Source organism: Stegostoma tigrinum, chromosome 7, assembly GCF_030684315.1.
Source record: "Stegostoma tigrinum isolate sSteTig4 chromosome 7, sSteTig4.hap1, whole genome shotgun sequence".
NCBI classification, from domain to species: Eukaryota; Metazoa; Chordata; class Chondrichthyes; order Orectolobiformes; family Stegostomatidae; genus Stegostoma; species Stegostoma tigrinum.
The window spans coordinates 103200282-103212679 of record NC_081360.1 but is presented as its reverse complement, the minus strand read 5'-3'; the positions used below and the strand labels follow the sequence as shown (position 1 = coordinate 103212679).

General features: G+C 47.6%; 1 protein-coding gene across 5 annotated transcripts in view; it reads right to left on the bottom strand.

Moving 5' to 3' along the window:
* usp37 (ubiquitin specific peptidase 37) overlaps positions 1–12375 on the bottom strand; it is a 55038-nt gene extending 42663 nt beyond the window's left edge. For 3 of the 5 annotated variants that reach the window (XM_059647583.1, XM_059647582.1, XM_059647584.1), the window contains exons 1-2: positions 12103–12375; positions 1880–2087 (exon numbers count right to left, since the gene is read on the bottom strand). In XM_059647583.1, the coding sequence (XP_059503566.1) occupies positions 1880–2035 (156 nt within the window). In that variant the 5' untranslated portion in view covers positions 2036–2087; positions 12103–12375. Of the gene's footprint in view, positions 1–1088; positions 1191–1879; positions 2088–12102 lie in introns of those variants that run through there. The other 2 variants (XM_048534988.2, XM_059647585.1) reach the window with 2 other exon arrangements.
* Positions 12376–12398: the final 23 nt, after the last annotated feature.

Genomic DNA, 12398 nt, shown 5'->3' with positions numbered 1-12398 from the left:
CAGCTTTTTAACTGCTTGCTGAAAATATTATGAATATTGCTGCATTGCTTCATTTCATTCATTAACTTGGGTAGAGCTTGCTGCCTCAATCCTCAAAAGAAACCAAAGATGCATGTCCATGCTGCTTCTTCAATCTACAGCCAATCTAACAGACTGCAGCTTTGTGGCCTGTAAGTCGCTGGTACTGAGGTCATTGCCATCACTCCCCAAACAATCACCACTGTGAAGTTATGTCTCCCCACGTATAATCCTGCTTCAATACAATGCCACACACTGATGGTTCAGATTTAATTTCTCTTTTAGGCAAAAGAGGAATGATGTGCAAGAAACTCCACTTGACTTTTTCCAAAACTCAAAAATCTCGAAGGGAGTTGCAGACAGTTTAATCGCTGGTTCATTTATGGCCTCTTAGCTCCAATTTTCCTCTCTTCTAGGAGGTTTACATCACCTTCTCACATTGTTCCATGGGACATTCCTTCGTTCCAAGCCACGTCAGTCACAGCTATCAATCAAAACTGATCATGTTCTGACCCATCATCCAAAAAAAGGGCAAATGTTCTGCAGGAGGCAGTGACAATCACAAAGAGCTAGAGCCCAGGATGATAAAGCTGCCAGAGTTCAAAGCCACCAAAGGCATCTAGACCTATTCCTCAAAAACCTATGTGCCGGCCGACCTTTTGCTTCGCAGTCCAGAAAGGTATAAAATTTCTCAGCCATTTTCAATTTCTGTTGCCCCCCTGCACCCCCAATAAGACCACGGTCTCACCTTTCTCAATCTTTAATCACTTGCAAGCAAGCAAGCCGATGTTTGTGCTTCGCTAATTTTGGACTCTTGTACACCCCAATCTCCTTCAGCCTAACTGCACTACTGTCATTCAACATCAATGCAGATCTGAGGGGCCTAACGGTCTATCTTCTGTGCTGTACTATTCTAAGATTGGCCGCTGTTTCTCAGTTGGCTAAAGCTTAAGCTCAGGAATTTCCCTTCCTAAACCCCTCTTGCCGTGTCACAAATGTGGGAAAACCGACATCTTTAAGAAAACTTTCAGTCACTTGACACAAATATCGCTTTACATGATAAGCCCTACCTGATGATGCTCCTGTGAAGCATGTGGCAGCATTTTACAATGTTTGGTAGTAACTTTTCCAATGTAAACTGTTGTTATTCAATGAGTTCAGAGGGCCATGGCCTGCGGAATGATGAGACACCATGGCAACTACTAATTTTAAAAAAAAATTTACCACTCAGTTACAGTGGGAAAGAGGACTTGTACACGCAACCACACCGGGTAGGCCAGTCTGTAGGCTCTGTTCAATGATTCCATTAGATTACAGCTAACCTGTATCTCAACTCCACACACCTGCCTTGGCCCCATAATGCTGAATGAATTCAGCTATCAGAGTTCTCATTATTTATTCTGTGAAAATGTGTTTTCCTGACAGTGGCATTGTAATAATATCACAGGGTCAGTGATTCAGAGGCCCAGACAAAAGGTCTGAGCAACATGGGCTTAAATCCAACATGGCAGCTGGTGGACTATGTACCGAATGGCCAGAACCTACGAAATGATATTGGATTGTCTAATGTCTATTGGGAGAGAAATCCGCTGCCTTGCCTGGTCTGGCCTACTTGCAACTCCAGACCCTTTGCAATGTGACTGAATCTTAACTGCCCTCTGAAATGAATTAGTAAGTCACTCAGGTTAAGGACAATTAGGGATGAGACACAAATTGAGGCCTTGCCAGCTATACATACATCCCAAGAAAGAATAAATTTAAAAGCTGAGCTCTAATTTCAAAGTCATTTTCCATCCCACCCTCGACCGAGGCTTGTTTCAATTTGCTGTACAGGTCCACCAGAATTTTATCACCTTATTACCTGGAATGTTTTCGCAGGGCCTCCAGAATTGAACAGCACAACCAGAGAAGCTCTGTTATCTTTCTCAACAATTTCAAAACTGCCTTCCCTCCACTTGGTGGTGCCAGTCTGGATACTGTTGATCCGAATCTGACCGTGAATCTTCATAGATGCCATTGTGGAAAAGATTTATTGGGTTCTCAAACAGCTGTGAGCTCCACCATCAAATCTGAAATTAAAAAAAAATGCAGATCTTTTTCAACTGGGATGGCTTTTTCTGCAGCTGTCAGCTCACCAAGAGAAAAATAAAGGGTACATTCTGTTCTCAGGAGCGTAAAGCAGACCTGGTAGGACAGTGATTGCCCAAATCTAGTTGCCCAAGCTGTTGTTAATGAAAATCCTCCTCCTTCAACTGCTGCAGTCTATATGATGATGGTCTCCCACATTTGTGGTAAATCAGAGATTGGACTGTAATTGCAGCTGATGGTGCTGTTATGTTGTTACAATTGTGCTTCTTGGCAGAAGAAGTCACAGGAGAGGAAAGTACTGTCAGGGCAACACTGGTGAGTCTCTGCAATACATTCTGTACTGCTACAGTTTGCTGGTGATCTAAGGAAACTTTACACAACACATTTCACAAACTGTTGTGTGTGCCTGAATGAATGTGCCCTAATTGACAGCCGTGATCAGTGATACTTGTAGTCATGAGGCTAGGAACTAGTAATTTACAGTACACAGGTACAAACATTTGCAGCGAGGTTCCATCCATATGCAGCATGACCAGAAGGTTATAACAGTTGAGATTACAGTCAAGCACAACTGAAGCCTTGAACTAGTTCAAAAAGAAACCAGCCAGTGTGCATGGTGAAAGCATACATGATTTGCCACCAATCTGCACTGATGACAAAGTATAAGAACCAAGGAAACACCAACTACCTCAGCTCCCACAAACACCTCGATCTTCATAAGCACATCGAACTGACCTGACAGATGACAAATTTTCTAGCGCATTCTTCACTCAATCAGTGCAGATTATGATGTTTTTAAGGGGGTGGGGGAAGTCACCATCATCTCAGTCCTACTCCCTTGGCTCTGTCTGGTGTTATGGTGGATCTGGATTGATTGCTCATCAATGCTGCGTCTTCCCAGTTATTGGTGCAGGACGCAAACTGTCAGGTGGGGGAAAGTGAGCCATCTCCACCGACAGAAAAATATGACCCAGCACAAATATTTCTTGCTATTTTGAGATACATATAACCAACTTAGACAGAGTAACTTCAGTACTAAGATTCTTTACAAGATGTGATTTCAGAAATCTTGAGTTTCATGTCAAATCACTGATTCCTCTTCCTATAAACCAGCTTCACATCTTTGACATGGTTACAACAATGAGTCCCTCATTGACTGAAAAACAAAATTTAAACGTTTCTACATCCATAACTGAAAGTATGTTGAGGGTCACACTTTACCAGCATCTTATGCTGGTTTACAGTCACCTGCACCTCAAAATCTGCAGAGACAGTTTGTTTGGGAAGTTGAACGGTCAGTCACTGATAGTGAACTGTAGGCATTAACTTCTCTCAGTGTCTGGACAGTGCAAAATGACTGAACTCTGCACTGATATATATGCTTCCTTCACAAGGCGCACAAGCTACAGTGCACATGGCAGTAAAACACACTGTTCAAAGGGTGCTGCTGTCAGTTAGATACACACATTATTCATGCACCTGACAGAACACTTAAAACTTGGCAACTACAGTATCACTATAGCAGCACCTAACACCAGATCTCTAGTTTCCATTCATTTTCCACAATCTTCAGTAGTGGTTTCTCCAGGACACACACGCACCATGCTTGATGCCACTCCACAGGCAATATTTTGCATAAACAAACAGACATCCAGTGATACCTCTCCAAACTATCTACCAGACAGCTTCCTCAGATGTAATTCCCGATGCTGCTCTCCAAGATGCTTGAACACGTTACCAGTAGAATCTACTCTGGTCAGCTTTGATCTCCAGACTGTTTTCTTCTGAGCCGAGCTTTAAATCCCATATCCTTACCTCAATCACCAACTTATCACAATGCTCTTCCTACAGCCCGTTAAGCTCCACATACGTTCACTCAGCTCATTCAAAATCTAGCCGTATACATCCTATCCTACACTCAACACTGGGAGACTGTGAAGCAATAGAATGGCAAACTACATGTGACAAGAACATGTTTCAGTGGGGAAGCATTTGGGAATAGTGATCATAATGTGAAGTTTCAAATTGCTTTGAAAATAAACAAAACAATCAAGGCCAACTACAGTGGCTACTAAAGGGGTTGACGTGGATTGGAACCCAAGACCATTAGGCAAAACTCTAACCAAAAACTGACTAGCTTTTGTAAAAGTTACAAATTGGTATAGAATACATGGCCAAGAGAGAAATAAAAAGGTCAGTGCATTTATTTAAAGGTGAAATTGATTCTTGATCAATAGGGTTATGAACAAAAATCAGATAAGTGGACACAAGAAGAGTCGTTTCTTTTTATTTTTCTAAAGAACTGATCATTGACTTCAGAAAGAAAAGAGAAGAACACGCCTCCATCTACATCAATGGAACGGAGGTTGAGAGGGTGAAGAGTATCAAGTTCTCAGAGTGACGATAGCTGACAATCTGTCTGGGACTTCTCAAGTAGATGCGACAGACAGGAAGGCATAACAACGCCTCCTTCTTCAGGCTGCTCAGGAAATCTGGCATGTCCATAAGGTCCCTCATCTACAGACACGCCACTGAAAGTATACTATCTGGGTGCATCACAGACTGGTATGGTGACTGCTTTGCCCAGGACTGTATGAAACATCAGAAGATGGTGTGCACAGCCTGGATCATCACAGAAGCCAACGTCCCATCCACAGACTTCATTTACACAGCTCACTGCCGCAGAAAGGCTGTCAACATCAAAGACCCATTGCACCCAATGATCTCTTACAACCACTTCCATCAGGCAGAAGATATAGACACCTGAACGAGCAGATTAGGAAGAACTTCTTCCTTCCCATTATCAGAGTGATGAATGAACTCTTTAGCCCCAAATAACTGTGGTGGCAGTGTTACCATTGTGCCGCCTGTTCCTACTTCTCATTGTTCTGTATGTTGCTTGACTAGGAGCTAACAAAGGTCAGCAAGCACAGGGTTGACAGCAGAACAGGACACGCTGCAAGTTCAGACATGGGAGGCAACCGTTTTGGATGGCCTCAAGTTTATGGATGGATGAACGTGGGAGACCAGCCAGAAATCCATTAGAATGAGTTTTATCAGATGAGCTCTGGCACAGCTGAAGTCAAGCAATGTTACGAAATGGAACTAGGTGGGCTTTAAGAGATTGCAGAGATGAGATTCAAAGATCATCACAAAACAAAGTGGGACACCAAGGTTATAGAGACTGGATTAATTGCCACCAGAGATAAGGATGGAATTGGAAGGAATGGAGCTTGTTTAAGGGGTTTCCTTCTTGATATTTAAGGAAGAGGCACATTGGCTCATCCAGTATAGGATGTCAGTTAAACAGTATGATCATTTCACAACAGTGGTGGTGGCGGCGGCAGCTGGTAGAGAGGTGTCATCAGTTTTCAAATGAAAGCAAATGTTGTGCTTTTGGATGATGTTGTCAAAGGGAAGCATGTAGGTGAGAAACAAGAAAGGCAAGAAGTGACCCTTGTGAGTCAGAGGTAACAGTGCTGGAACAGGAGAAGCCACTGCAAGATTCCTGGCTATGAATAGATTGAGAAGAATAAAACCAGGCAAAATCATTTCCAATCAGCTGGATAATAGCGGAGAGGCATTGGAGATAACTATGTGGGTAACAGCGGTAAAGATACAGACAGGCATGAATAAGAAAGAAGGAAAATTTACTGTTATCTCAGTCAACAAAGGTGATAGTAAGAACTGCAGATGCTGCAGAATCCGAGATAACAATTTGTTATCTAAGGTGTAGAGCTGGATGCACAGAGCAGACCAAGCAGCATCATAGGAGCAGGAAAGCTGACATTTCGGGCCTAGACCCTGCTTCAGAAAAAAATCTGAAGCAGGGTCTAGTCCCGAAACATCAGCTTTCCTGCTCGGCCTGTTGTGTTCATCCAGATCTACACCTTGTTACCACCACAGGTGATGTGACCATAATAAGTGTGGAGCTGGATGAACACAGCAGGCCAAGCAGCATAAGAGGACAAAAGCTGACGTTTCGGGCCTAGACCCTTCATTAGAAAAGGGGGATGGGGAGAGGGTTCTGAAATAAATAGGGAAAGGGAGAGGCGGATCGAAGATGGATAGAGGAGAAGATAAGTGGAGAGGAGACAGACAAGTTAAGGGGCAGGGATGGAGCCTGTAGAGGTGAGTGTAGGTGGGGAGGTAGGGAGGGGATAGGTCAGTCCGGGGAGGACGGACAGGTCAAGGGGGGTGGGATGAGGTTAGTAGGTAGGAAACGGAGGTGCGGCTTGAGGTGGGAAGGGGGATAGATGAGAGGAAGAACAGGTTAGGGAGGCAGGGACGAGTTGGGCTGGTTTTGGGATGCAGTCGTGAACCACTTCAACTCCCGCCTCCCATTCCTTAGACGACATGTCCATCCTCGGCCTCCTGCAGTGCCACAACGATGCCACCAGAAGGTTGCAGGAACAGCAACTCATATTCCGCTTGGGAACCCTGCAGCCCAATGGTATCAATGTGGACTTCACAAGCTTCAAAATCTCCCCTCCCCCGACTGCATCCCAAAACCAGCCCAGCTCGTCCCTGCCTTCCTAACTTGTTCTTCCTCTCACCCATCCCCTCCTCCCACCTCAAGCTGCATCTCCATTTCCTACCTACTAACCTCATCCCACCCCCTTGACCTGTCTGTCCTACCTGGACTGACCTATCCCCTCCCTACCTCCCCACCTATACTCATGTCTACAGGCTCCATCCCCGCCCCTTTAACTTGTCTGTCTCCGCTCCACCTATCTTCTCTTCTATCCATCTTCAATCGCCTCTCCCTCTCTCCCCATCTCCTTTCTCTGATGAAGGGTCTGGGCCCGAAGTGTCAGCTTTTGTGCTCCCTTGCCTGCTGTGTTCATCCAGCCTCACATTTTGTTATCTCGGATTCTCCAGCATCTGCAGTTCCCATTATCTCTGACTTTGGTAAGTGCTGTTTTGGTACTGACAGTGCAAAAACCTGATTGGAGTGATTCAAACACGGCTTTGCAGAAAAATTAGGAAAAGATTCAACAAGAACATGTTCAAGGATTTTGAAAAGGAAACTGAGGTTGAAAGTGGATGGTAGTATTTGGATAAGGACTGATTAGAGACAGTCGACATAGCTTTACGCATGGGAAATTGTGTCACACAAACTTGTGTGTTTTGAAGTTTAAAAGAAAAGAGGACTGATGAAGGTGGAGCAGTGGATGTGACTTATATGGGCTTCAGTAAAGCCTTTGACATGGTTCCTCATGGTAGACTGGTTAGCAAGGTTAGATCACAAGGAATACAGGGAGAACTAGCTATTTTGGATACAAAACTGGCTTGAAGGTAGAACATAGAGGATGGTGGTGGAGGGTTGCTTTTCAGACTGGAGAACTGTTACCAGTGGCGTGGTACAAGGATTGGAGCTGGGTCTATTGCTTTTCATAATTTATAAAGATGATTTGGATGCGAACATAGGAGGTATGGTTAGTAAGTCTACAGATGACACCAAAATGGAGGCGCAGTAAACAACGGAGAAGGTTCAGATGGGCCAATGCCCCGAGGAGCTGCAGATGCAGTTTAATTTAGATAAATGTGAGGTATTGCATTTTGGAAAGGTAAATCAGGGCAGGACTTATACATTTAATGGCAAGGTTCTCGGGAGTTTTGTTGAACACAAAGATCTTGGAGTGTAAGTTCATAGCTCCTTGAAAGTAGAGTCTCAGGTAGACAAGATAGTGAAGACAGCATTTGGTATGTTTGCATTCACTGGTCAGTGCTCTGGGAGGTCATGTTGCCGCTGTAAAGGACATTGGTACGGCCATTATTGGAATACTGTGTGCAGTTCTGGTCTCATTGCTATAGGAATAATGTGGCGAAACTTGCAAGGATTCAGAAAAGATTTACAAGAATATTGCCAGGGTTGGAGGGTTTGAGTTATCGAGAGAGACTGAATAGGCTGGGACTATTTTCCCTGGACCATCGAAGACCGAGAGGAGGAGTGTGGATAGTGTAAATGGACAAGGCCTTTTCCCCTGGGTGGGGGAATTGAAAACTAGAGGGAATAGGTTTAAGGTGAGAACGGAAAGATTTGAAAAGGACCTAAGGGGCAACATTTTCACACAGAGGGTGGTACATATGCAGAATGAGCTGCCAGAGGAAGGAGTGGAGGCTGGTACAATTGCAACATCTAAAATGCATCTGAAGAGGTATATGAATAGGAAGAGTTTAGAGGGATATGGGCCAAACAAGACTAGATTAATTTAGGATATCTGGTCGATGTGGACAAGTTTGACTAAATAGTCTGTTTCTGGGCTGTATATCTGTCCCTTCAATCTGTGGAAACTAGAGTCAAAGGTTGGTTTTATCGAATGGGGTAATAACAGCAGATTTAAAGCAGCGACGGCAAAACAACTTAAGAGACTGGAGTCACTTGTGCAGAGAAACGGATGCTGAAAGATTCTAGATGGGATTCATCCCGGATTCATGCGAGAAGGGCTAAAATTAAGAGGCTCTGCCCATGATCTTCCGATCCTTCGTTAGATATTGGTGTGTTAACGACCCAAACATTACATTCCTATTTAAAGAAGTCAAAACCTTCAGTAGAAATCAGTCAGCCTACTTTTGTTTGTGGGAATCATAATCCAGAACAGAACAAACACATGTCCACCCCTCTGTACAAATTATCATTTAGAAACACCAGTTTTCTAGACTTTTTTGAGTAGACTGGAGTATTATTTCAGTGCAATGTTTAGGAAGCAGAAACATTGAAGAAACAGTACTTACATAATTTAACTTTGCTTTAAAACTGCTTAAAGCTATAACACTGTTTTATGTTTCAGATAAGTCTTTATTTCCGAATGATTTCCTGTTCACACAGTTCTGTTTAGATATTCTGACATCATGTCACAATTATGAAAATTCTGGAATCCAGAAATGACTTGGTCTAATTCTTGACCAGCTCAACTGAATCTGCATTTGGACCGCTGTTCTCTCTGATATATTTTAATGGCTTAAATTCTTCTTCTAAAAAGTACTCCAACTTTGGTCTACAATTCACAAATAATTTGCAAACATCGTAACTAATGAGAAGTGTAACCAGAGACTTCAGGAGGACACTGATGAGACACTGAAATACACGAAAAATTAAGTGTGTTGGTAGGAAGAAAGATTGACTAAATGACAAATTTGAAGGGGAGGTCACACAGGAACAGACAGACATGTGCACAAATGTTCAGAGGCATCAGCCAAGTTCATGATTTTGCTTTAAAATTAACCAAACCCTGAAGCTTGCATTCAAAGTACGGCCATGAAAACTTTTACATCTGACCAATCAGCTATACAGTTCATCAGTCAAACATCTGATCACAAAACCATCATGAGCACTCCTGGTGCATAACTTGGAAGCTATAAGCTTCAAACTCTGAGTAAGACTGAACAAATGGCTCCCCCTTATCAACTCTGGAAGTTACTGTATGCAACATAAACCACTAAGTTTTCGAAACCCTCAACAATACAGACAGTAGGAAATAGGAAAACAGCAAAGTTTTGGAACACTCAATTAATTACAAAGGTGTACATTACAACAGCAGCTGTTCCAAAGACACTCTCATTAGGAGCTAAAAGCATATCCTGAGATTGTCAAAGAATATACAGAAATGAAAGTTTAAAAAAAAATCAGGCTGTTTGCCCTGAATGGTGTCAGGTTTCTTAAATATTATCAACCAGGCAAGTGGCGAGTATTCCATCACATTTTTAACTCGCGCCTTTTAGATGGTGGACAAGGTGTTGGGAGGACAAACGGTAAACATAGTAACTGCACAGACACACTGGAGGTCAATTTGCATTCTGGTCCCTTAGAAAGGGCATCATACCCAGTCCTGTGATCTCTACACATTTCCAAAACTGGTTTCAATGTTGGGGTACGAGGAGTCTTTTGGGAATGGAATTTGACATTTGTGGAAACGGTGTTAAGGATGGGAGGGTTAGGTATGGTGGAACAAGATAGGCTTTAGGCAGGACAGAATTAGAGAATGGTTACTATACTGGAAACAGCAGTGGCTCTTTTAAAAAAAAAACAGAAACAGAGACTGCAGTTTGGCAAATTCTGTGAGAAGCAGCAGAGTTAACACTTCAACTCCAGTGATTCTTCAACAGTAAAAGAATCATTCACTGAGTTCCACCTGGGAGCCTTTCCGCAATCTTGCAAATTTCTCTCTTCAGGTAATGATCCTGGTCTTTGCTTCAAAAGTCATGAATCCTTCTCTCTCTCACACACACACACACACACACACACACACACACACACACACACACACACACACACACACACACACACACACCACAACAGTTCTTCCTGTTCCACAACTTCGGTCTTGTGCTCTCTCTCTGTCCCCCAACCCGCCGCCTCCTACAGATACAGTTAAGCTCCATCTCTCTGGCCCCATCCTTGAAATGCAGTCCGCCTCTCTCAGTGCCTACCCCCTTGCCCAGACACAGGTATTTCTGCCCGCTCACTCTGGCTTCATCCTTGAGTGCAGTGCCCAAGACTCTCTTCACCGCCACCACGATACAGTCCTTTCCCCGACTCTCCCCTCAGGATGCAGTAGCACGCCCCACTCCTTTCCTGGGGGTGCAGTACTCCCTACTCTCAGCTCCCCACAGGTGCAGTGCCCTCTGCCTCTCCCCCCCATAGCCCCAGGCACATTACTTGGTCTGTCTCCCCACCGTGGGGTACAGTGTTCACCCTCTCTCCTCCCCCCCGACAACCCCCAAAGGGTGAGGTACTCTCTGTCTCTCCCGCAGGGGACTGCACCCTCTGTCTCCACACCCACTTCCCCCTAGGGGTCTGGTCCCCTCTGCCTGTCCCTCCCTACCGCCGGGGCGGGGCGGGGCGGGGCGGGGGGAGAGGTCTGGTCCCCTCTGCCTGTCCCTCCCTACCCCCGGGGCGGGGGGAGGTCTGGTCCCCTCTGCCTGTCCCTCCCTACCCCCGGGGCGGGGGGAGGTCTGGTCCCCTCTGCCTGTCCCTCCCTACCCCCGGGGCGGGGGGAGGTCTGGTCCCCTCTGCCTGTCCCTCCCTACCCCCGGGGCGGGGGGAGGTCTGGTCCCCTCTGCCTGTCCCTCCCTACCCCCGGGGCGGGGGGGGGGTCGGGGGGGGGAAGGTCTGGTCCCCTCTGCCTGTCCCTCCCTACCCCCGGGGCGGGGAGAGGTCTGGTCCCCTCTGCCTGTCCCTCCCTACCCCCGGGGCGGGGGGAGGTCTGGTCCCCTCTGCCTGTCCCTCCCTACCCCCGGGGCGGGGAGAGGTCTGGTCCCCTCTGCCTGTCCCTCCCTACCCCCGGGGCGGGGGGGGGGGGGAGAAGGTCTGGTCCCCTCTGCCTGTCCCTCCCTACCCCCGGGGCGGGGGGAGGTCTGGTCCCCTCTGCCTGTCCCTCCCTACCCCCGGGGCGGGGAGAGGTCTGGTCCCCTCTGCCTGTCCCTCCCTACCCCCGGGGCGGGGAGAGGTCTGGTCCCCTCTGCCTGTCCCTCCCTACCCCCGGGGCGGGGGGAGGTCTGGTCCCCTCTGCCTGTCCCTCCCTACCCCCGGGGCGGGGAGAGGTCTGGTCCCCTCTGCCTGTCCCTCCCTACCCCCGGGGCGGGGGGGGGGGGGGAAGGTCTGGTCCCCTCTGCCTGTCCCTCCCTACCCCCGGGGCGGGGGGAGGTCTGGTCCCCTCTGCCTGTCCCTCCCTACCCCCGGGGCGGGGGGAGGTCTGGTCCCCTCTGCCTGTCCCTCCCTACCCCCGGGGCGGGGGGGGGGAGAAGGTCTGGTCCCCTCTGCCTGTCCCTCCCTACCCCCGGGGCGGGGGGAGGTCTGGTCCCCTCTGCCTGTCCCTCCCTACCCCCGGGGCGGGGGAAGGTCTGGTCCCCTCTGCCTGTCCCTCCCTACCCCCGGGGCGGGGGGGAAGGTCTGGTCCCCTCTGCCTGTCCCTCCCTACCCCACGCCCCGGGGGGGGGGGGGGGGTGCGGTACACAGACACAGACACACTCCCGCGGGTGGGGTTACGGTACCTCTCGGGCCGTTCCCATAGAGACGGCGCCTCGCGCTCCGCTCCCGCCGCCGCCGCCGCCGCCGCGAGATGGCGGGACTGCCGCTCCCACAATGCCCCGGGGCGTGGAGTGCTCTCAGGCACAGAGCGCTCCTCTTCTCCCCGATCCTGTCCGGTACGGTCCGTCCGCCGAACACCCGCCCCGCTCTAAAACAACCGACTCTCCCCAAACCCCATCACCGCCTCGAATAAAAACATTAAAATGTTCTTCACCCCAACCGCCGCTCAAAATGGCGCGAAGGCAGCCTCCCAGCAAGC